General features: G+C 43.1%; 3 protein-coding genes across 8 annotated transcripts in view; 1 reads left to right on the top strand and 2 right to left on the bottom strand.

The window, feature by feature from the left end:
- bcl2l13 (BCL2 like 13) overlaps nucleotides 1-11,100 on the top strand; it is a 44,332-nt gene extending 33,232 nt beyond the window's left edge. For both annotated transcript variants that reach the window (XM_042111414.1, XM_042111415.1), the window contains exons 7-8: nucleotides 3,623-3,838; nucleotides 6,671-11,100. In XM_042111414.1, the coding sequence (XP_041967348.1) occupies nucleotides 3,623-3,838; nucleotides 6,671-7,594 (1,140 nt within the window). In that variant the 3' untranslated portion in view covers nucleotides 7,595-11,100. The remainder of the gene's footprint in view (nucleotides 1-3,622; nucleotides 3,839-6,670) is intronic.
- A 180-nt stretch (nucleotides 11,101-11,280) lies between these two features.
- Nucleotides 11,281-15,465, bottom strand: bida (BH3 interacting domain death agonist). Of its 4 annotated transcripts, none has more exons than XM_042111439.1 (5): nucleotides 15,312-15,465; nucleotides 14,200-14,541; nucleotides 13,687-13,817; nucleotides 12,497-12,748; nucleotides 11,281-11,480 (listed from the first exon to the last, which is right to left on the bottom strand). In XM_042111439.1, the coding sequence occupies exons 2-4, from the start codon at nucleotides 14,501-14,503 to the stop codon at nucleotides 12,554-12,556; spliced, it is 630 nt and encodes a 209-aa protein (XP_041967373.1). In that variant the 5' UTR covers nucleotides 14,504-14,541; nucleotides 15,312-15,465; the 3' UTR covers nucleotides 11,281-11,480; nucleotides 12,497-12,553. The 4 variants fall into 4 exon arrangements, with proteins under 4 accessions (XP_041967373.1, XP_041967375.1, XP_041967374.1 ...); XM_042111441.1 differs by having other exon boundaries at nucleotides 15,324-15,394; XM_042111440.1 differs by lacking the exon at nucleotides 15,312-15,465 and adding an exon at nucleotides 14,966-15,286.
- A 1,850-nt stretch (nucleotides 15,466-17,315) lies between these two features.
- wee2 (WEE2 oocyte meiosis inhibiting kinase) lies at nucleotides 17,316-24,352 on the bottom strand. Of its 2 annotated transcripts, none has more exons than XM_042111416.1 (12): nucleotides 24,026-24,352; nucleotides 23,062-23,415; nucleotides 22,016-22,218; nucleotides 21,864-21,915; nucleotides 21,381-21,550; nucleotides 21,013-21,134; nucleotides 20,585-20,731; nucleotides 20,270-20,374; nucleotides 19,837-19,922; nucleotides 19,268-19,438; nucleotides 18,835-18,983; nucleotides 17,316-17,883 (listed from the first exon to the last, which is right to left on the bottom strand). In XM_042111416.1, exons 2-12 carry the CDS (start codon nucleotides 23,392-23,394, stop codon nucleotides 17,727-17,729), a joined length of 1,695 nt encoding a protein of 564 aa, XP_041967350.1. In that variant the 5' UTR covers nucleotides 23,395-23,415; nucleotides 24,026-24,352; the 3' UTR covers nucleotides 17,316-17,726. The 2 variants fall into 2 exon arrangements, with proteins under 2 accessions (XP_041967350.1, XP_041967351.1); XM_042111417.1 differs by having other exon boundaries at nucleotides 23,062-23,412.
- Nucleotides 24,353-24,455: the final 103 nt, after the last annotated feature.

The raw sequence follows: 24,455 nt of genomic DNA, 5'->3' as shown, positions 1-24,455 counted from the left end.
TGCTGCACCTGTGAGACTGAATGATGGTCTGTCTCTCTGTATCTCTCTTTCTATGTAAAGGTGTACTTGGCAACTATTTCAACGTAATAAACCTATTTAGAAATCATTTGGATGGTTAAATGACCTGTTCCGGTGAAAATGGTGACTTTCCCCGCTGCCCCTAGTGTCCCCAGGCGGAAAACCAACCTTGCAACATTAAGACTACCGTCCCGGAAAGAAGTGAGAAACAAGAAACTCGTTTTAAATCGTGTTTCTTACCCTGTAACATCCACATTGTTCTGCCGAACTTATGCTAACCGTTTCGCTAGCATGTAAACAAATCCATGTGCTTTATCGTTACCTTTTTCCACAGTTTGAAATGGCATAATGCACAATTTCTGCCAAGTTTCCCTTTTAATATTTGAAAGATGTCCTTTTTTTCTCCCTCCCTCTCTCTCTCCCTTTCATGTTTGGTTTGTTTGTGTGTAAGTCAGTGTAACCGGCACTGGTTTGGGATGTCTCCCCTCATCAAATGGAATCAGGTGGAGGTGTGTCCTGGTCCAGCAGGCCCCTGTGACGAAATATTCACTCAGCCAAGCTTCATTGACTTGAGTTCTAATGCTGTGAAGCGATGACCTGTTCCACGCCTGTGCTGTGCTAAGCACAAAGTCTTTGCTCTGAGGATGACATGACATGAATAAATTACATATGATGTGAGCTTTCCATATGGTCGTTGGCCCTACCTCTTAGAGTAATGGTTAACATGCTCTATTTAAAAGCAGCACCCCACAGTTAGTGTTAGTGGTGAGACTGAAGATTTATTTCTGTATAGATTTGGAATAAATTTGTTTCCCTTAATGGTTGGATTGTGTTTTGATTGTGAAACGAAGATAAAAAGCTAACAGATGATTTGTAAAAAAAAAAACATACCTCTATTTACTCATTTAATAGGAGTGCCAATAAATGTGCAGGACTCTATGTGGGGTGAACGCTCTGCTTCAGGTACAGTACAACCTTCTAAGTCCTACTGACACCTTATATTGTCCTTGAAAACTGGCTTGTGTAACTTCTGTAAGCCAGTTTTGCTTTCAAATTCCATTCTTATTTAGTGGGACTGCAGATGTCTAGTTTGATATTGTTTCATTATTCTTCTACTGTAACATGATCTGGCATGCAATTACCACTAGGGGGCAGGCCAGACAAATAAACACCACAAGGCACAGAGCTACAGCTGTGGTACTGAGCAAGGTTTCCCCCTAAGACCCTTGAGGACAGTTTGGCCTGCACACTGTCCTGTCACTGAATTGAAAACTTTAAATAGATCTTGCTATACCACAAAGTGTCGTGTGGGCAGGGCGGTGAACCTCAAGGGATTAGGGGATTCTTTTTTATTAAGGGATTATTTTTGCATTGCGGGATATTCCCTCAGTACATGTGCGATGTTGGGATGCTGGGGAATTTTCTCACTTTTTTAAGTTTTGTTTCTAGTTTTAAGTCCCACTGAGGCTCCTATTAGTGTTCACTTTCTCTTTAGTGCTCCATATCCAAGGATGTAACACACTCTATTTAATGCTTCATGTAGGTCGGTGGTAGTGTTGTGGCTAAGGAGCTGGGAGCTAGCATGCAGTAGCCAGAAAAGTTCTGGGTTCAAATCCCGGCTTCCACCGTTGTGCCCCTTGAGCAAGGCACTCAATCTCAAGTTGCACCGGGACAATGGCCCTTGTAATATAGTTGACATATCGCTGGTGGAAATCTAGTATCAAGAAATCCATTATTTTTCAGGAAATTGGGGGGAAAAAACCTTGTATTTTTTTTTAATAATAATCCAACATTGCGTCATCAAAAAAACAACAGCAGCGATATGTAAGTCACATTGGATAAAAGCATCTCCTAAATTAATATTAATTAATATATAAATGAAAAAATGACACATCCAAAGACAAAACCTGATTACACTTCCAGCAAAGCCAGGCTAACAATGTTAGACTGGGTTATTGCACACACAGAGAATAGAGAATTGTATGTCTCCCCTCATCTAACTCTGGGGTAGATGGCAAATAAGAGAATTTCTCTACAAATTGGCATGTACCTTTAACATAAAGAGAAAAGGCAGTTTCACCCTACCAGAGAGCATGGGTTATGGAGTCTAGGTCAAAGGTCATACTCCTTTGTAGTGATACTTTACTTTTGTTTGTTTTTTCAAGCTGGTAATTTTGGTCTGTGATTGATGGCCTAAAGTAACAAAAATGCCTTGACCTGGCTAGATGCTGTGTTGATGTTCACAGTTCTTCTAAATGCTTTGAATATTGTCACTGAATGTTGTGACTTGCAAAACATGTTGCACCCTACAGAAGTTCTGCACGGAAGTCCGTTAATAACTTTCATGTGGTAAACACATTAGATTGTGGTTTTTCTGGAGAAACTTCATGTGACTTCATGAAACTTCATGAACCACCTCCCCCTTCCACAGCCACCTGTCTAAATGAAGACTTGTTTTTCTTGCACTGCAGCACTTCATGCTTCACTTCATTGAGAATTTGACATTAGCTTTGAATATGACAAAATTGTTTAGACTTCCTGTTTTGGCTGCTACTGCATCCTGTTCTTTTTCTTTGTAAGAGGTGTGTGTGTGTGTGTGTGTGTGTGTGTGTGTGTCAAGCACGGTGTCTGAGGGAACAGTCAATAGCCAAGAGATGATGGTATTGTGTATATTGTGTGAGCAAGGCACTCTAGTGCTGAGTAGAAAGTGTGTCCACTGTCCTAATATTGGCAAACTGTTTCCATGCATTTCTCTATGAAAACAAACCATGAATAAACAAAAAAAAAACACATGGACATACAGGAAAATATTTTGAATTAGTATAATGATCTAAAGATCATTTGAAGGTTCATTTTTTTATGTTTTACTTGGTTTATCTTAACAATGTGAGTGTGATTATCATCTGTGGCATACACATGCGCGCACACACACACACACACACACACACACACACACTCCACCAGTTGCTGGTCTCGCATCTCTGCTGGAGTGTGGTTTTCTTTGACGTAGGTTTTTTTGTCCCTTGCGCCTCTGGTTTCTCTTTGTTTTTTTCTATTCAGACATGGTTAGCTTTGCTTTTACCGCCAGATACCCTACTAGATTGCATCCAACCTGCGGCTTTTACCTTTAAACTGAGAGTGCTTATGTTTTGTGTTAAGAATTGACAGCTGAACTACATGATGCCATATTTGGAGAACCTAGAGGATTTTGTTTTTCCTTTTCTCTTCCAAAAATCACACATGGTGAACCACAAACTCACAACAATCTGAGAGGTATTTCTGAGGAGGCATTTTTTGCAGCATTTTGCAGCATTTCTGCAAAAGGAAACAAGTAAACCAGCTTCAGTTGGGATTAAATATTTGCTGCACGATCCTCTGATCAGACTCACAAATCATCTTAAATTTAGAAGGAAGTGAATTTGAATCCACTATGTCTCACATTATGACAGAAATTCTTCAGAAATTCCACCATCTGTTCTTAAGAAATGCTTTGTCTAATGTCTATTTTTGTGTTGACACGGTTCATTTGTGGCCCACCTCTCAGCTCTTACAGTCTCTGAAGACATGACTTAACAAATGACTCAACTGTCTCTTGCTCCTCCAGGGTGCTGTGTTTAGCTTGGAGGAAGCAGAGGACACTGGTGTGATCATCGCCGAGGACAGCAACGACATCTACATCCTGTCGGGCGAACAGCTCCCCCCTGACCACCTCAGTCCGCCGGCATCGCTCCTGGCAACAGCTGACAGCAGTGGTCCCGCCTCGTGGCAGACAGAGAGCTTGGCCGCGTCGCTAGTGTCGGGACACGAGTCGTGGGCACAGGTACTGCCACCATTTTAGCTCTGTCGGCCATCTTCAGGCATTTCCCATCCTAACCAGGTCATCATTACATAACACCCATTTAAGGTGTAAAGCACACTGCAAACTGCTCGCCTTTTAGTTGAGACTCACCTTTTTAGATGTCAAAATGGGTCACTTATAGCCTGACGAGCCAGACCCACATTAAAATGTAGGGTTTGGGCACTCACCGTTCGCAGTGCTCAGTCCGGGGGCGGGATAATCAGTTGTCTTTCAAATTCCCTCTGCACGCAATAGGAGAGCGTTATGAGTCCCATGCGTTTTCCCACCAGCGGAGCTAGTGGGCAAGTTCAAACTTTTGCCAACTTAAAAAAAGCTTAACCTGTGTCACACTGTTCGCCAACAGCAACATCCATCTTCTTTGTTTTTAAGTAGCAGGGAATTCAAGCCAAACAACTCTGCCATCAATCATTATGTTGAGCCCTCCTAACGACTCTATACACGATTTGATTGGCCTGATAGAAGTTTAATTTTTCGAGCTCACAAGCCAACGGAGAGTTGCTAGACTAGCCCTGGAAGCAAATGTAATTTGCTGCCACTAGGGTGCGTCTAGATTTCTAGGCTAGGTCACTTACGTAATTTCATGCAAATCTGAAGTTTTTGCTGAGAATCCACAACTGCAATCCAGACAAGTTTAAAGTTTGAGGCCTGTTCAGTTCAGGGTATGTTCTGATTGGCTCCGGAACCAGGGATGCACGATATATCGGCGGCCGATATATTATTGGCCGATAAGTGAAAAAATTAAAATATTATTATCGTTCCAATAACAGAATTCCGGCCGATAATTTGGGCCGATATTTTTTAAAGCACTAATTTCCCATATAGGCGTAGGCCTACGAAAGGCCCGCCTGGCTTCACTGACCTACTCGAGCTTGGTTGTATTTCGCCATTCTAACAAGATGTATCTGCGTTGAACCTGTGCATCCCAAAATCCTCTCGTGAATTATCCTCCGTTTAACCTAAGCGGAGCAGAGTGGACCTCAGCCTACATAGATAGATAGATAGATAGATAGATAGATAGATAGATAGATAGATAGATAGATAGATAGATAGATAGATAGATAGATAGATAGATACTTTATTGATCCCCAGGGGAAATTCAAAAATAATGGGGAAATAAATAAACAAACTCTTTGGTGCGACGAGTAGATAAGTAGTTCTAAGTTGTATTTTAGTATTATATTTGCATTTCGTTCGCTTGGGTTTTGTATTATTACCCAGAAATATGCTAACCATTTCTGCTTCAGTTCCAGACAGGTCATCATTATAAGTTTTAAAACCTTCGGGGCTAACCCTTGTGCACAACAGAGTAGACGGACACACAATACAGTCTGAGGAGTTGCAGCCTTATTAAGTTACGCACAGTTGAAACTAAACATAAGTTTCACTCACAAACTCTGATTTGATCGCTATAGCTTTTTCCCAGCTTAGCCGTTTATCTGTGTTGAGCCTTTACTCCATAGATATGAAACGATTCATACACTGTCGCTGGCCACTCACTTGCAAGTTCAGGTTCACTTAAAGGAGCCACGCATACAGTAGACCTAGGCTACAGCTATTTTGTGTCCTGCTGTACCATTGAGGACTATTATGAGTTCTGTCAATCATTGGTGGTACTGTAGGTAAAATTACTGCAATTAAATGATGCTTATTAAATGTCGTCTCCAATTCACTTTTCACAATTTTTTTTCAAGAGTAATATTATCAGTTATCGTATCAGTATCGGCCACAACAAACCAATAAATATCAGTTATCGTTATCGGCCCTAAAATTCCATATCGGTGCATCTCTATCCGGAACTTTCGAGTTGTGTGGAATGCAGCATCAGTAACCTTCTTGTTCTGATGGAGAGAAAGCTGAAGAAGCAGGTGTGGAGACGGGAGATGTACCAATAAAGAAGAGTTGACGTTACAGTACAGTGTGTTTTAATTTGTTCACCACCACGCATCCCTGATAATTGTAATCCGATGCATTGTTTGGGTTGGATGTTGACGTCAAACAAATTTGCCAGAATCTCAGATTGTTCCTTGTGCTAATTGTCAGCATGAGATGCACCGTAAATATAATTTACGGCAGTTGTACATCAACGTGTACTTTCACTAGGTGTGAATTTTAACCGCATGTTCTACGCCTCGTTCAGACACAACACATTAACATAATGTCCGGAGGAAATACTAGGAGGGGAGTAGTAGAACAACTGGCTAAGTTCGGACTTCCATATGACCGTTTATGTTGTTCAGATATACGGCCCAACCGTTAAACATCCGCAGAACCTCCGGTCTTACACGTATGTCTGAAAGCCCTTATTGATTGCTGGGTCACTGTCTGGGCCAGGGATGAGTAATTTTGTGATTTAGTAATGTTATGGTATTTAGTAGATGCCGTTGTTGACATCATTAAACATTACATTAACATCAAAATGAATTATGATAATTAATTATGAAAAAAAAAACAAATAGCCTAAAAGAATTTGAGTAATAGCAATAACAATAATACAAACTGCTACTCTGTAAGGAAAAAAATATTACACGTTTTTTGAAGATCCCAAAGCTATCTCTTCAATGAAGAGCATTAGATAATTAATTCCACTAACAAGGAATCACAGAAGAAGCTTCTTGATAATGAATGGTCATGTACACTTGACATAATGTCATGTACCCATGACATTACTCTACCTACACAATAATGATTGTGCTAAATGTCAGTTAACTAATGATGTCCACAGCAATATACCTTATCTGCACAATGTATATGGTGAATGTAGTTTCTGATGTTTGTGAGTGTCTACCCCTGCAGGTGGGCATAATGGATCCTGAGGATGCTAAGAGCCTGGACAGCAACGAGGGGGTGGTAGCCCTGGCAGAGGAGCGCAGCGAAAACAACTCCTCTAACTCGGACATCGTCCACGTGGAGCGTGAGGAGGCGGAGCTTCTGGCCGAGGGGGAGGAGCTCCAGGAGAGCATGATGAGCGTGCTGGGTACGGAGAGCGAGCTGGCAGAGCTCAGGGCCGAGCAGAAGCAGGAAGAGGATGGAGCCGCCGCTGTTGCCGCTGCCGCCGCCGCCACCCCACTAAGTCACACGGCGCTTCTCCCAGACGCCCCGCAGCCGCTGCTGGTGCTGGAGGAGCCCGTGGTCTTGGAGGCGCCCGCCAGCTTGGAGGCAGTGCCCTCACTTCCAGTGTCAGCCGCCACGGAGGCACCGCCAGAACCTGTCCCTGAATCTAAACCGGAGCCCCCTGCCCCTGTCTCTGCCCCGGCCCCCGAGCCTCCACTAGAAGCCCCCAGTGCGGCCCCTGTGGTAGAGTCCCCTCGCCCCCCATCTCCTGTTGCCCCTCCTGCCCCTGTCCCTGCCCCAGAGCCCCAGCCTGAGCCAGCATTAGAGCCAGTACCAGAACCAGTACCAGAACCAGTAGTGGAGCCCGTGGTGATACCAGAGCCTGTGCCCGTACAAGAGGCACAGCCCGAGGTCGCCCCAGAGGTACCAGAGCCCACACCGGCAGAAGTGGCAGCTGCACCGGTCCTGGAGTCCCCAGTTCCTCCACCGGTTGAAGTTCTGGTCCAGACACAAGCTGCAGAACCAACAGGCGAGCCGGAACCAGAGCCAGAGCCTGAACCCAAGCCAGAGTCATCGGAGCTGCCTGTCCTGCTGTATGGCGGCGCCGCCCTGGTGCTCATGGCAGCAATTGCAGCCTATGGAGTGCTGGCCTATAGGAAGAAGTAGCACAAATCACTCCAGCCCCTGCCCTCCTGCTATCAGCCTGCTCTCACCAATCCACCCCAGCCTACCCCTCCCTACCGGACCCACCGAGATCTCGGCTCGGAAACCTGGCGGCTCTGGTGCTCCGAAGCACCGGGCTCCGTCTGAAATGTGCCCTCTTGCCACGCTGGGACTGTCTCACCTCCGCCTACCTCCCGTACTGTTACTCTCCAGTCTCCAGTCAGGCCTGATGTGTCTCATTTGCCACAGTCTCGTGAGGTGTAGAGTGTATGGTTTATGATTTGTTGTAGAAAACTGACACTTCGTCACTCCTGTCCAGTTGGAAGAGAACATTTCTTGTTTGCCTCCTCTGGGTTTATTTATGTCATCATGTGACCGCTGTTGTTGTTGTGGCTATTCACGTGTGTGTGTGTGTGTGTGTGTGGGGGGTGTTTCTGTGTATGTGTGTATATCTCATCATAGCTCCTATGACATCGGGAGGGGGGCAGTCTAGCATCATGTGGACCCCAACAGGAGTGATGCTTTCAGTTATTATCTTTTCTCTCTTTCTTTTCATCTGTTTTCCCTCATGCACTTGTAATTAGTTTCTGTAGTCAGGCCGCTCTGGTCCTTCCACATTCACTTGTTCAGTCGGACCAGACAGACTGAGGAGGATCTAGAAGAGAATGTAGAAATCACCTCAAATTCACTGAGGCCGCCAACTTCTCAGTTTCATTTTATTGGGGAACCCTTCAAACAATGCTCCCCAGAGGGAAAAGTTGAGCCATCTGTTTTAAATGGAGAACAGAGACATACGAGAGGAGTGTAGCAACCAAATTTCTTTCAATTGAGCCTTTTTCTCCCATCAATAGTTTAGTGAATGGCAAAAAAATGTGCTGTTTTGCATGGGCCTGTACACTCAAATAGAGGCATCACTTGAAGTTCTTTAAAGAACCACATGTGCCTATTTCCCACTGACACCGTCAGTGTTTGTTTTTATTCATCTCACTCTTAACATGTGATGAAATGGAGAATGACTACTACAGGGCTCTGACTCCGTACACTGACGAGCCACAAAGATGCATCACTCTGACCCAATATAATGGATGTGTCGTTTGTTTGTTTGTTTGTTTGTTTGTTTGTTTGTTTGTTTGTTTGTTTGTTTGTTTTTTGTTTTAAACTGCAGATTTGAGTCATCCTGAAATATGAAAATAACTTTGGTAGAAAGGGAGATGTTAGTCTTTTAGTTCATGGGAATGGGCTGATACAAGTTCATAAACAACACCATCCCCAGCCGTTTTGAGACGAGGCAGAACTGGGCCCAACCTCAAGTCCCTAAATGACTCATGCACAGATACGATCAGATGGTTTGACGTACATCTGCCATCTTGTGCAACCACTCTGTCCCCGTGACATCTGAAGTGCTGTTGGCTAATTAAGCAGAGCTTTAAACTTCAGCGTCTTCAGGGTCAATCCATAGATGCCATGGTGTCCAGTGAGTCTGCAGCTATTGCCATGTCCTACACATTCCTAGATGGAGATTATGCGAGGAGGATGGAGAGGGATTGTACCCTGTGAATGTGCTTGCAGTCCCTGCACAGCTGTGACGACCCCCTTCAAATGTAGATAGGCGGTCCCTGCACGGTTGTGAGGACCTCCTTCAAATGTAGATAGTCAGTTCTAGGTCTGTTGTAGTTAGTAGGAAATGTTGAGACAAGACTTCACCATTCATCTGAGTGAGAGAAACTAACTGAAAAAGGATATCAAAATAAGGCTCTGGTTCCTCAAACTGTAGGGTTACCTCAGCTCAGTGATCTGAAGTTAGAGGAATCATTAGACACTGACTTGACCTGGTGTCTTGTCACAGGAACTTGCTTTTCCATTACTTTTCTGCAGTTGTACCTTTCTTTTTCAGATTGTCTGAGGTTTATGATGAGCTGAGGTTAAGAATATGGATAGTTTTGCTGATGTTTTTTTTTTTCTCCCTTCATTAAAACTGTGCTGGAAACCCTTGCATTGCTTTATTCATCAGATTTAATGCCAGTATACCTTTGAACACTGTGGTGTGCATGTGTGTTTGCACAGAGGTGCAAAAAAATGTGTGGTTGTTTAAGGAAGTTTTGTTGAGAGCACCTCCTCTGTTGAAGTCCTAGGTTTCAGAACATTTAACACATGCACACACACACGTACACTGAGACATCTGTTAGCTACCAGCCCTGGCCTGTTTGGTCTTTACCTCTGTGATCTGCAGCTCCTCTGCTCTACTCACTGCTGGGCTTTCAGACTTACAAATTTACCGTTGACGGTCTGCCTCTGTCCTGCTGATCACTCTCCGCACCTGATCACCCCCTCAGGCCCTTGTCGAGCTGGTGCCCGCCCAACCTCTGTGTGCCTACCTTTCAAACACACTCTACCCATGCTGTGTCCTCTACGTGCCTACCTTTCAAACCCTTTTACCCATGGTGTGCCTACCTGTCAACAAACTCAGCTGAATTACTGTGACCGCAGCAGCATGTGCATTGCAGCATTTAAAAATATGAAAGATGCAATAACTGGAATGCAACCTAAATGGGGTAGCTGGTGATTTTGATAGGTAGTTAGAATCTCCTGTGTAACTTCCAGGAGAAAGGCATTTGTGAAGTCTGGCACAAACAATCAGCAACATTAACACACAGGCTTTCCTACTCTGGTGAATGTCAAAAAATAGGTTTAGGAAGCCTAGAAAGCAATGACCGACAAAATGTTCCATTTCTAAATCAACTGCTATCTGGTGTGTCAAATAAGCTAGACATGTGGCAGTATGGGGGTAGATTTCATATTATTTTCCAATCACACCTGTCTTCTGTGCCCAATCATTTGTTACATATGAGGAAGTGTACTCATGATTGCAATACCGTGCATCAGTTTTGATTACAGGAACGAGATAAAAAGAGTGACTACTTTAAATGTCAGGCCCGACAGCCAGACTACACCAGAAGCACAACTGAAGTGTTTTTTTTTTTTTACTTAAAAAGACTGGTCTCATTTCTTTTTGTGCTGAGCTCTCACATCTGATGCAGCCAGTTCCATTTGTAATAGTGAAAGCTAATTGTTGTGGCACACACTCTGCGAACAGCACGTTTCAGTTGCACACCTGGTGTAGCCCCCATTGTATGTATCATAGTGTTTGTATTATAAAAAGGTAATTTTAAAAGGTTTGAGTAGAAACACACACACACACATTCAAATCTTTAGCTGACGGGTACTTGTTAACAAACCTACTAGTGACAGAATGGTACACACACACACACCACACACACTCCCTGCACGTGTAGGACTGCTGCTGGAGGGCTCTGGTGTCTTGGTTCCAGTGAAAGAGGAAGTGCACTGAACCGTGATACTGTGGTGCACAGCAGCCAATCAGCATATTCACATTGTTTCTTTGGAAACAGTTTTACTGTAAATTTGGATGTACAATATGTTTCCTACTGTACAGTATGTGCGTCTGTGTGGTTTGAAACAAAAAGTAAAAAATAAAGGAAAAAACTGTAGAGTTTGCAGTGTATCTGTGTGACTATGCTGTGTCTTTCTCCTGTACACAAAATGCACAACATTTCTTCTGGAAACTTCTTAAGGCTGTTATAATGACACCAAAACTTCTGGCAAGTCTTGTCACATGATTTGAGACTTGTTACTAACTAAAAAGCATTAACAGGCTTCACTTCAATGCATTAGTTATGGCACTCTTTTTTTTTTTAATCCCAAAAATACAAATAGTACAAAAATAACAAAACTTCATTTTTCTATTTCATAGTTCACACTGTTCCCTTTCTTTCACACAACATGTTTAAGCAAAAGAAGAAGACGGCAAATATGTTCAGAAATTCAGCTGGACGGAACCAGGAACAGCAAAGATGGCAGTGGTCATCCCCTATCAAGAAAGATAAATAAGAGTCAATGTAAAGGGAACATTTTGAGGCACACCTTACAATCCATCACAATCCATTCCTTCCTCTTCAAAACAAATGAAAAACTAATTTGAGTAGTATTTATACTAGTCAAACTAGAAGGGTCCTTGTCGGGGAAGTATCACTGTGCTTCAGGATTTACGCTGCAAGGTTATGTGGTGAAATCCTTCCTAAACCACCTAGGGAAGTGGTTTGCGTGCTCAGATTACGGTTCAGGTTCAATAAAGCACCAAATTATTTTGTCATGTGCCACGTATCAAAGCCACCACCATCTATGCATTCCTATGTATAAGGTATTTATAGCTACACAATTATGTAAAAGGGACATTCATGCAATAAGGGTTCTCACAGGTCATGGAATTTCTGGAATATGGAATTATGGAAAGTCTATCTATTCCATACAGTTTTGGAGCAGTCATGGAATTTTATTTTAGCAGTTTAAAATGTATTTGCCAAAATACATAAATACAAATATATTTCCATGCCTAGCCTAACTTTGCTTATCCAACGCCCATTTATTCATCTCCCTCTAAAAAAGCAAAAGATTCTTGAATGTTACGCGGCTGCACTGAAATCTTTTCTCTGTATATTGTACCATTCATTGTATGGTAGGTCATGGAAATTCAGTTTTTGTTTGTCAGGGAAAAGTCATGGAATTCTGCATCTGACAGAGTGAGAATCCTGTGCAATGTGTTTCTGCTTGTGTTAAGGGGTGTGAATACAGTCTGCATTTAAAGTCGGGGAAAATATGCACAGGTTTAAGGGCAAATGAGTGATTTAAGGCACAACTGATCTATAGGTGTAGAAAAATAAGGACATCCAAAACAGACATTCACTTCCTGGAATTACATTCACTGAAAACATTTCACTCTTAACTTTGCCTCTTTTGTTTCATATTGGACAACAACTATAACCAAGTATTAGGCTTTAATATACTGTTCATGTTGGAATCAAGAGTCAGAAAGGACTGGTCTCTCACCTGAGTTACAATGGCATTCATTTGGTCTTTGGGTTGGGTCAGGTGGTGAGGTGGGGGTCACCTTACGTGCTGCTGCTGCCAGATGTGGAAGAGGTCTCGGAGGAAGCGCGGGGTGTGCTCACACACAGCCTTGATGAGCGAGAGGGAGAGAGCCAGTGTCACACGCTCCTGAGGGAGATCCCCAAGGCTGGTGCCAGACCGCAGAGACACGTGCACCTGCTCCACCGCCTGCTTCAGGTGCTTACTCCAGTTCTATACAAACACATGCAAACACACGGTCATAGGTGTGAACCCACACAAACAGTAACACACTTCTCACAGAAAGAAGTACAAAATATTCTGTATGTTTTTAAGCAGCATGTGTTCATTTAAAACATACTTTGTTCTGCTTGTGCACACCTAGAAAACACATAGATTGTATACACTCAGGTCTATCTAACTGCCAAACAGATACACATGATGACAATTTTTCTAAGCAATGTTGCTAAACAATATTATTCGGGCACTTCCCTGTTCCCTGCTGATACAGAGCAACAGTGTGTCTGGAGAACCTTAATCAGCAGTAGACAACTCCATCCAAATAGAACACTGGGCACGTGATTTCCCAGCAAACAAAGACCAAGAAGTTGGCCCATGCATCCCCCCCATCACCTTGGCTATCCATCTTAAAATAAGAACGACATTCTGTTCCTACTGTAGGAACTCTCCCACACTAGAGCCAGAAAAAGTACAGGTGCATCTCAAGAAAAAAAGTTATATTGTAAATAAGATCATTTCTCTGCACAGACTGAGAGACTAAAGGCTCAGGAAACCATTTGACTTAATTAGCTGACTAGAATTCATCTCTGGTCGACATTTCTGTATCATAAATGTATTATTCTAATATTTTGAAATTCTGGATTTTTGATTTGATTAGCTGTAACCCGGTAATCATCAAGATTAGAGAATAATAATTCTTTAAAGATTAAATAATTTAATAAAGATTAAAATAACAACAAAAAAAGGCTTGAAATATTTCATTTTATGTATAATGAATCTAGATAATATTAAAGTTTAACTTTTTGAAATAAATGCACCTGTATTCAGTACTGGTTATAGATCTTAATGTCAGTTAAAAAAAAAGAGACCGATTACAATACTAAAATGAGACAAGCTGATCCCTAAACCTGCCCTAGCATGGAACCACGCACCTGTTTCTCAGAATTCTGCAGGGATCTCAAGAGTCTGTTTGTTGCATGGGCCATCACATCATTTTCCAACTGGTCTGCAATCTGGATCAACTCCTGGGCGATGTCCCTCAGAGCCTGGTCAGGGACTGGAACTGCAAATTATAATCAGAACTGTCCTCAGTCATAGTCACAAAGAGCGAAGGCAAACCAATAACACTACAGAACAACCTACAGTACTGTAGAGCTGTCATAAACTGCATCGTACACTACTGAGACATTTCACCTGGTGGTGGCGGTCTAGTACAAACATCTGAAGGTGAACATGAGGCGAGTGGAGGACACTGTGGTGATGTAGTGGTGTCTTGGTTTCAGTGACAAAGGAAGTGCACTGAACTGTGGCACTGTGTAGTGCACTGCAGCCAATCAGCATGTTCAGATTGTTTCTTTGTAAACAGTTTAAGTTTGGATGTACAACATGCTTCCTACTGTGTGGCTGACCTGTCACAGATTGCATCGTACACTAAGACATTTCACCTGGTGGTGGCGCCTGCACATGAGGATGCTGGTCTAGTACGAACATCTGAAGGTGGACAGTAGGCGAGTGTCCATCTGTCTGAAGTTCACCGTCATCCCCACTGTGCAATTCTCCGCTGAGTGAGCCGTCGGTACACACGAGCCCAATACCGTTGCAGTTGATATCTTGACCATGTTTCAAGTCCCTCTTCAAGTCTGATAGTTCTCGTTCAAGGTCATCGTTTTGGCAACCCTTCTGTTGCAAGAACGTGAGGAAGACCAGGGATGTACCGAGCAAGCTGTTTGCATCTCCGGTAGCGTCCATGCTGGTCCTGTCCCAGTGTTGCTGGCAAACCTTGGTCTCTAAAATAAGTTGTTTGGAATTCATTCATTAATGTCCATTTCTTTTCTTAACGTCATCTTGTTTGACAGTTAACAAAGGCACAACTTAAAATAATAAACGTGATCGTTAACGTTAATAGGTAGACAGTAGTTGCTATCTTTAATGTTTAGCTGCTAGCGTATAACTGTCGGTCTTGCGTAGTATTAAATATGATCAGGTGTAACGTTAGCCTGATCACCAACTAACATTGACGACTTGCCTATACAGCCTAAATTAACTTAAGTTACCGTTAGCTGCTACTCCAGAGATCTTCCGCTTCGACCCTCTACTCCGCAGCAGTAGTTTTTGGGCAAATGTATGAGACCCAACATTAAAGATATACAGCGAAAATAACCGCCAAGTCATTCTTAACAATGTTAGTTAGCGTTAACAGTTAGCACTTACGTTATCCATCTTAACAGGAAATCTTTCACAATCTCCCATGTAACATTGTATTGTATTTGTTCTTCAATCTTACTAGGCAAGTTTAGTGGAGTTAACTTGGGTATTAACGTTATATTTTACGTGAATGTGTAACATCACTAACGTTACTTCTTAAAGTTCAGTTTGCTAATGTTAACTGACTTCAGTCAGTAAAGTTAACAAACATTAACTTAAACGTTATAGCTTATATCGATAGTCTTCACTGAATCGTTAACTGCTACACATATTCTACCAGAAACACTGCGTCGTTACATCCCACAAGGAATTACATTGTAATGTTCGGTATGTTCAAAACTGTTTGTCATACCCGTGAACGTATCCCCGGTCTCTCGTTGGTACCAAGTTTGATGAAAACGTCAAGTCAGTGTGATGTAACCCAATGAGCTCCTCCTGTTTTTAAAGTTCCGCGCCAGAAGGAAAATGACGTACTGTATGCCGAACGTTCTCCTCAGTGTGAAGTCTGAAAGTTACACCCCTTATTAGACATTCTCTGGTTACACCTAAATAAATAGTTTTTGTTTATCTAGCAAATAATTGTGCTATTACATAACATTTCAAAGTGTAAATGTGACGGATGTAACGAAGTAAAACTCAAATAATCAATATATCAATAAAACCAAGGAAATGGTAGTGGATTACAGAAGGAAGCAGCAGAACTACAGTTACACCCCACTTAAGATCAGCGGGCAACCTGCAGAGAGTCACAAGTTTTAAATACCTTGGTGTCCACATTACTGAAGACTTAACATGGACTCAATATGTTCCGAAGGAGTCCAGACAACGACTCTACTTCCTTCGTCAGCTAAGGAAATTCAAAGTTTCTACATCCATCATGAAGGCCTTCTACACTTCAGCGGTTGAGAGTGTTCTAACTGGTAGCATCATCACCTGGTATGGGAACTCCACAGTTAGAGATTGTAGTACTCTGCAGAGAGTAGTGCGCTCAGCTGAACGTACTATAAGAACTCAACTCCCTGCTCTACAAGATTCCAGAAGAGTATTCCTAAGAGCCCAAAAGATTCTGAAGGACGTTTCTCATCCTAACAATGGATTATTCCTACCGCTGAAATCAAGAAGACGCCTATGTAGTCACAAAGCCAGAACTGAGAGACTCAGAAGTTTTTATCCCCAGGCCATCAGAACTCTGAACTCACACTATACTGACTTTGCACACATTCATACGAATTCACACTATACTGAATTTGCACTCATTCACTCCTCAGCACTCATGACCCCCCCCCCCCCCCCCCCCCCCCCCCACACACACACACACACACACACACACACACACACACACACACACACACCTACATGACCTTTAGCACTTTTACATCCCTCTCTCTATGCTAGACCTTTTATTTATTTTCTTATTTCATCACACGTCAAAACACACACACACACACACATCTGACTTTCTCCAACTTTTGCACATCTCCATAGAACTTTTTATTTATTATTTTTGATTTCTCCTCCATCTATCTACCCATGTCCTTGATTGCCTAGCCTTTCTGGCCCACCTATCCCATCTCCCCTGTCACCCCCAGTTGTTAGTTGGGTTAGCCCCTTGAGCCGTGGATCTCCCCAAGGTTTCTTCCTTGGTAAGGGAGTTTTTCCTTGCCCCTGTTGCTCTTGGGTGCTCCTTGTTGGTGCTCCTTGTTGGTGCTCCTTGTTGGTGCCCCCCCCCCCCCCCCCCAAATCCCAATCCTCCCCTATCTTTCTTATGCAGCCCTTGCCACTTAATCTACTAAACCCCTCTTCTACTGCACTTTTTACCCCCCCCCCATAAATGCACAAATAGGCTGACACCAGACATATTCACTGCATTTCTTACTTCCAGTAACTATATGCATGTGACAATAAATTTCCTTGTAACTAGTAGGCCTACTAAACTTTCCAAGCTGCAAAAATGCTTAAATTGGAGAATGACATGGAAGGCATGCTAAAAATAAATAAATACATAAATAAATAAATAAATAAATAAATAAATAATAAAAACCCTATTGCACATTTTACACGTCATGTAAACACTTAGGAGGCACTAAACAAAAACTCCTGGGTCTAGAGTTCTATTTTGCATTTATATTGAATTTTAAAAAGGCATGTGTGCAAATCTACAACATGCACACATTTATCCTACATGGGCATATATCTTGAGGATACACTTGTATCAACGTCTAACTGGTTGTCTGGGGAAATCCCCTTTGTGACATCAGCCTTCCTTCTTTCAAACCCTTTTTCCATTATCAGAATATACCAGGATGAAACTGAACACAAAAAGGATTTTTCAGAGAATCCTGATACAACTCTAAAATTTATTTACAGTATATTTACACGGTTAAAAAAACATTTCAATCAAAAGTTACAGGCCACTCTCGGGTCTGCAAGAGTGGACAGTTGCTAATGCCAAGGTTCCAGTGAGGCATGACTGGAAAATGGACACTATATAAAAACAAGGCAGCATATGTAAGCAGGGAAAACTCAAAAACCCACTCCGTGATTAAAACACAGTGTTACACATCAATTCATCACGGCATATCAGTAACATGCTACGTGTCCGTATTTCCAACTCCTCGTGCAATCTGGTGAATAGCTATGCTAATACACACTCTTTGAGTAGAGTCCCACTATGCCAGCTATGGCAGCTGTATTTTCAGATATGCATACACAATAAGAGCTTTGTAATTAAAAACCCACAAGTCCCACAATGCCCTAAAAAGAGAACTCAGCGCCTCAGGCCGCTGAAGCTCACGGACCTTGAAGCATTTCGGCCCACGAGCCGTTGGCCTTTTTTGGGTAGAGGGCCTGTTTGGTCACAGTGGCTCATGGATGTAGCACTCTGCTGGGGAGACAATGCAGCCATCCTGGCCTCCTTTAGTTCCCTGTAGAGGGACAAAACATAGAAAAAATATTTTACACGACTAGATCATGAAAGTACTAGCCTGGAAGTCAGTCAAACTGACTAGAATTGAGTATGGCTACGTCAGGCTATGAAAGTACACTTGATTATATGAGAGCATTGTCCACAAGGATCATCATTCTCTAGTGGCGGGCAGGCAGTCTACATGAATATTGCAGTATTATAAAATTAGGATTTTGTTGATTTCATATTTTGCCATGTTTTCCATCAAACCCTACCTTTTGTCTCTTAATTAGCCCCCGATTGCATACAAATTTGCTCTGCTCCAGTGCAAAACGGTGTCTGTTCTCAAATGTACCAGCTTGCACTGTTGCTTGCACATGTCCTATGCTTCAGTCTGGGTCCTCCATCTCACCCTCAGCCATTTCTGTGCACTTGTGAAACATCTGCTAGCAGATTTCTGCACTCACTTTCGGATTGTTGTGAAACGTCCATATCAAAATTAAACCAACAGAATGTCAGATATGACATTCACCCAATGAAATAATCTTTGTCTCTTTAACAGCAGTGTGCACACGCAGCTCTGGCTGTACAACCCTGTCCACGTGGAGCACAGCCAACTAACATTTACAGCAGTTACAGACAAGTCCATTGTCCTCAGCTCAGATCAACTACCTGACTGAAAGCCTGATAACTAATGACAATACTTCCCCCTTCTGGACATTTGAGTATTGAACAGGTCGAACTCTTGCACAGTTCAGCTATTGCAACATCACATGCAAAGATTTCAATCACATTTCCACTCTGGGGCACCAATGCACTTGTTCTTCATTTGTAAGTGTACTGACCATTAAACCTGAACAAAACTACACTGTGGTTTTTGATGTTTAATACAACTGGATCTGTGCTCCTTTAGATCTCAATACTAAAGCCCTAATGCTTGACCTCTTGATCTTTGAACCCCCTGACTGACCTTTCTAGCATAGCAGTCCTGAACTTCTCCACCTTCAGTTCCTTGCGCAGCTCTGCAGCTATCTTGCCAGCCCGCTCCCTCCTCAGCAAAGGGTGTTTGCAGAGCACAGACGCAGAAGGACGTAGCACAGGATCGGGGTCCAGCAGGCCCTAGTGCACAAACAAAATAACCAGAAACCTACTGTATTAAATAAATACCAAAGACAACAGACAGACAGACAGAAGACAGTAAATGGACAGTCATCACATAAAAACATGCCATCATGAACATATTTATAGGAACACACACACACACACACATATATATATATATATATATATATATATATATATATATATATATATATATATATATATATATCCCTATTTGTACTAACAGCAATTGCATTTGGGTTTAGGAATCACTCTGGGTTTAGTGAACTTATTGAACCTACCCGTAGGAGACTGGAGAAGGCCGCAGAGAGCTTCTGTGGTAGGACGGGCAGGAGAGCCTGGCGCAGGCGGTGCCACTCATCTCCATTCTGGGGCAGCGGTGGGGCGCCAGCAGCCAGCAGTGCCGTCAGACCCAGAGCAAAGATGTCTGCCTTGGGCAGCTCGCGGTAGTCCTGCAGGCAGAGTGAACGAGGCAGTTCAGAGTTCAGAACTACAGTAGAGGCAAACCTGGAAGCATGTGACACAGACTCATCTCAATAAACTCAAGGCTTGGTGAAGAACCAGTCCCAACCAAAGTAGGCCGCTGGTTGTGCATATCTAAAGAGTCTATTGTAAGTTTATACGAATCCTTTATGAGGGTTCCTCTGCTTAAACAAGCCCCAAGAACCTGAATTAAGAGGACGTTTATAGCATTGAAATGGGTTCTTCCTCTTTACTGGTGAAAAAAAAGTGCACTAGTGACTAGCCAAGACTGAAAGTAGCTGCTATAGAATAACAGCTTCATTTAGAACTGGTCCAATCTACATCCAGAAGCTGTCTGCTAAATCCCTGTCAGCACCAACTCCTTTACCTCATTCAAAATCTCCTTGGCCAGGAAGCGACTGTCTCCCTCTTCCACCTGGGCGTTGGAGATGGACGTCACATGGCCCAGGTCACCTGAGGAACACCAGCACCAGGTAAGACATCGCCACATGTTGCCTAGCCTGCTCAAGAACACCATTTTCCTGTGTTGTTCACATCAGGAGAATCATCACTGGCCAATGACCATGGACTTAATATTGAGTGTTTACGTTGTCTTTATGCATGTCTATGTGAAGTGCTTTGAGTGGCCACTGTGCTATACAAATAAATACTAAAATACTTAGATGTTTTTTTTAGTTTTTTTTTTTAAATCAGGTAAACACTTCACAACAGTGGTTTGCTCATCCACCGATATGGGGTCTGACTTGCCAGGTGAGCACCTGATAATTGGCATATGAACTAAAATCAGCACTATACATTACCAATCTTGTAAACCACGCCTGATGAAGGGTACACATCCTCTTCTTCCTCGCTGTCCCCCTCTCCTCTTGCACTAGAGCCAGGTCGCAGACATACAAAGATGTTGCCTGTACACAACATATGCTTCCTTAAACCACTACAAACAAAACATTTAGTGTGTATACAATACATGCTGTATTACTAGGTATTTTTCAGGGTAGCTAATTTAAATAGTAAAGCTGGAAATCTCCCTCTACAGTAATAAGGCTGTAAAGTGGAAACTGGCGAGATTGATAGATGGAAGAAAAGGCCTAGAACAGACCATGATTGTGACTTACTGGGTTTAATATCCAGATGCACTAGGCCAGAGCTGTGGATGTACTTCAGGCCCATGGACACCTGCAGCAGCAGATCCTTCAGCTCCAGCTCCTTAAAGTACTCCCCCTGCTGTTCCTTTTCTGTAATGATATCCAGGAGACTCCCACCTGTTTGGGAACACAGAAAACAGACACCATAACGCTTGACATTACTCAGCATTGCACATTTTTGTAAACAGAATTAAACAATACCACTGAAGTGCTACTGAACCTTATCACCAACACATGATGCCCATGCATCCATACGTCTACTATAATACTCAGTGAAAAGATTATATGACAATCATTATTCAATCACATAGATACACTATATAAACTAACATATAAAAAAAGTCACATTGTGTAGTCTATCTATATGATGAAAAAGCCTGTATGTGTGATAAGCCTACCATCACAATATTCATTCTGAATGATCATGTGGTCCTCCTCTGCCCAGGCGGAGTAATAGCGGACGACGTGTGGGTGGTGGCCCAACACTGCATGGGCATACACTTCCTTCAGAGCCAGCTGTCTACACAACAAACAAACAAAAACACAGAGGAGAAAAATGGCATGTACACAACCACAAGCTTCAGTTTTGAACAAAACGCTGCAGGTTCTTTTATCCAAATACGCAACATTTTATTTCTCCACTTTAGTATATCAAGCAAACAAGACAGAGGAAATGATGGGCAGATATTTATTTATTATTAATGACGACATCTGAAGTGTAATCCCGTCACACGCTCAGTAGCACAGACGTGTGTGCGTGACTCACTCATTGGCTGAGCCGGCGAGAGGGTGGCGGGAGCGCTTGATGGCGTAAAGACAACCGTCCAGCCTCTTCACGCATTTGTACACGGCACCAAACTCGCCCGCGCCCAGCCGCCCGAGCTCCAGGAACTCGCTCTCGTAACGAGAGAGCATCAGCGCCTGCACAGCGGGTCTCTGGTGTACGATGCAGCACACGCACACAGACAGGGGAGAGGAGGGGAGAGACGAGAGAAGTTAGGAGAAAAACAAGGTCTAAGAGGAGAAAGGGCCAAAGATTATTTGATGACACAAATCAGCTGTCAAAGACTAGAGTTCTAAAATGATTGAAGTGAGACAATAAAAATGGATAGATTTAGGCCTACAAATAAGTGGCAAGTTCATCATTAGAACATAATCTGTCATCGAGACCATTACATATGAGGTTGAAACCGAAATCTTTAGCCTGCTTAACCCATAAATTCATACTACTATGAACATTAAGCCATACCTTCAGAGGCATACAATACTCTTCATCGGATGAAGTCTGGGCATCTTTTGACCTGAATAATAAGAGTACACAAATAAGCCTTATACTTCATCAACGGGAACAAAAATGAAAAGTCTCCAGTTCCCTGCTCTTCACCCCATCCTCCACAGTACCTATGGCAGTCATCATCATCATCACTCCACCGGCTCTTCCTCTTGTAGTGCTCACTGCTCCTGCGGACGGTGTCGGGGGTGAAGGGGTTGACGTTGACCGAGGGGAGACGGCTGAGGGGCTCACGGGAGGAGAAGTGTAGCGCCCTCTGGATGTTGGGAGGCCTGCTGCAGGAGCTGGGCTGGACAGCTTTGGACAGCAGACTCTAGAGCAGGAGACACCCCGGCCACACAATTACATTAACAGTATTAGATTTCCATTAGACTGACCTCGGGCTCTGCTTCAGTTCATATAGGTAGTCCTGTCACCTGCCTAAACTGTCCAGAATGTGAGGGTGCGGATTTCTGAAAATAAGTATATGTATATATACTCTTTTGATCCCGTGAGGGAAATTTGGCCTCTGCATTTATCCCAATCCGTGAATTAGTGAAACACACTCAGCACACAGTGAGGTGAAGCACACACTAATCCTGGCGCAGTGAGCTGCCTGCTACAACAGCGGCGCTCGGGGAGCAGTGAGGGGTTAGGTGCCTTGCTCAAGGGCACTTCAGCCGTTCCCACTGGTCGGGGCTCGAACCGACAACCCTCCGGTTACAGGTCCGGAGTGTTAACCAGTGGGCCACGGCTGTCCCGTAGGCCTACACTGAAGTGGAATAGAGTGGAGTCTTATTTGTGGCAAACTTAAGAGTTTGTTTATTAATGGAAACAAATATGTTAACAGGATTTGGTCCCAAAACTTTAGCTACTTGCCTAATTATCAAAATTGTTGATTTAGGTTTTTCGTTAAGCTTATTCAAGTCTTAAGATAACTATAAATTGTATTGGCTAGTGGTTAGCCCAAGACTGAGGCATTTCACTAATCTTACAAGAGATCCACTTCAGAGGGACTTACTGTGGAATCTATAGGGGATAGAACCAAGTCCATCAACTGATGCTAAGAAAGAGGATTGCATCTACCCAACTAATGGGTGTAGTAGTGGGTGTTTTGGTATCGTGCCTTTTTGTGACTATGTATACATCTTTATAGGTGTGGATTTGTCAGATTCACCTTCGGTGTGTAGGGTGACTCACACAGCCTCAGCTTGTTCCAGGCAGCGTAAGGAATGGGCGAGCTGGGGAAGGAGGTAGGAGACGCGGTGATACTGCGTTGACGGTGCCGCTGGACCCTGGGGGTGCGGCAGGCCGAAGATGGGCTCTGGACAGGGCTCCTAAAGCTGGGGCTTCGGCTAAAGTTGGGGTTTCTGCTACAGTTGGGGCTCCTCCTGAAACTAGGGCTCCTCCGTACTGGGGCCCAGTCCTCCGACGAGCTATCGCTGCTGTCCTCCTCCCCACAGCTGGAGAAGCAGAGGGGCTGCAGCAATCGGTCACCTGAACGCGCCATATGCCTGCTCCAGATGGTCTGCTAGATGTAGGATCATATAACAATGTGTGCAACTTTCTTAGATATTTCAGCATAGTCTGTGTTGATCTGTTGCTATTACATTCTAGACCTAGCTTGATTCATAAATCTTGCTTGGGTGCACTGGCACAAGGCCTACCCTGTGTAGGCAACAGGATTAAAAGTTGTCTGGACAAGTACTAAGCCATCCATTTTTACAGGGTGATAAGACTGTTGATAGAATGGGAATCCTGCAGTAATTCAAGGCTACATATAAGTTGTGTAATGAAGGGGCATTTTTACCCAAACAAATTAGCAGATGCAGCCATGTCACTGTGGCTACCGTCTCTAGATGTACTGCTATTAATTGACCACACATCCTGCATTAGGCTATTTTTCATCAGTCACCAGAGTTTTAAGGGATTAGGCAACCCGACATGAGCCTTTAGGTACTAAAGAATTTAATTTTGTCGAAAAATGCTAACAACTATTTGTGCCGCCTTGTCGACTTCCCCCCAAACACACATCTGAAACATTGTCTCTGAATTGTGAAATGTTTTAGAGTTACTTGGTGAGAAATTATATGTTATTACGCAAAATGTGATGAGATGAAGAGGTTTCACACCATACTCACCAAATGGACAACCACACCTGACTCCCACGTTCCCGCCAGGTATGTTAATTGGGAGGGAAGATTTATCAAAATAGCCTACGTCACCTGTCACGCGTTAGATGGATTTCTATTTGCATCTGATTTTTGGGCCGCAGTTTTTAAAACGTGTAAAAATCATCAAGTTCAGTGAACAGATATTTATCGCTAAACCTAGGCCATAATATAGGCTACACATAGCGAAGACTGCTTTGTGCATTAGCTATACTGTTTACCTTTTTTGTCTGCAACAGTGTATTCAACTTGCTACTTTCTGCCATTCGGTGGAATTTGTTTTTGTTCTATTTGTTTTATACATTGTAGCCACGTACACCTTTATGCAATGCTGGGCAGAGAAACTCAAATATTGAGCTGTGAACCATGAAGCCTAGAAAACACGTGAGCGGAAGTGTGT

Source organism: Alosa sapidissima, chromosome 11, assembly GCF_018492685.1.
Source record: "Alosa sapidissima isolate fAloSap1 chromosome 11, fAloSap1.pri, whole genome shotgun sequence".
Taxonomy (NCBI): Eukaryota; Metazoa; Chordata; class Actinopteri; order Clupeiformes; family Clupeidae; genus Alosa; species Alosa sapidissima.
Note: the sequence above shows the minus strand (reverse complement) of the source record. Positions and strands in the feature narration are given on the sequence as shown.

Coding starts and splice junctions, on each gene's coding strand:
- bida (XM_042111438.1), bottom strand. CDS start 14,926: ATGACTTGGCGGTTATTTTCGCTGTATATCTTTAATGTTGGGTCTCAT. Junction 14,542..14,808: donor CTCTGGAGTAGCAGCTAACG/GTAACTTAAGTT, acceptor AACTTATTTTAG/AGACCAAGGTTTGCCAGCAA. Junction 12,749..13,686: donor TGCAGAATTCTGAGAAACAG/GTGCGTGGTTCC, acceptor GTGTTTGTATAG/AACTGGAGTAAGCACCTGAA.
- wee2 (XM_042111416.1), bottom strand. CDS start 23,394: ATGGCGCGTTCAGGTGACCGATTGCTGCAGCCCCTCTGCTTCTCCAGC. Junction 20,732..21,012: donor TCAGAATGAATATTGTGATG/GTAGGCTTATCA, acceptor GTTCCCAAACAG/GTGGGAGTCTCCTGGATATC. Junction 18,984..19,267: donor CCTTCTCCAGTCTCCTACGG/GTAGGTTCAATA, acceptor TTTGTGCACTAG/GGCCTGCTGGACCCCGATCC.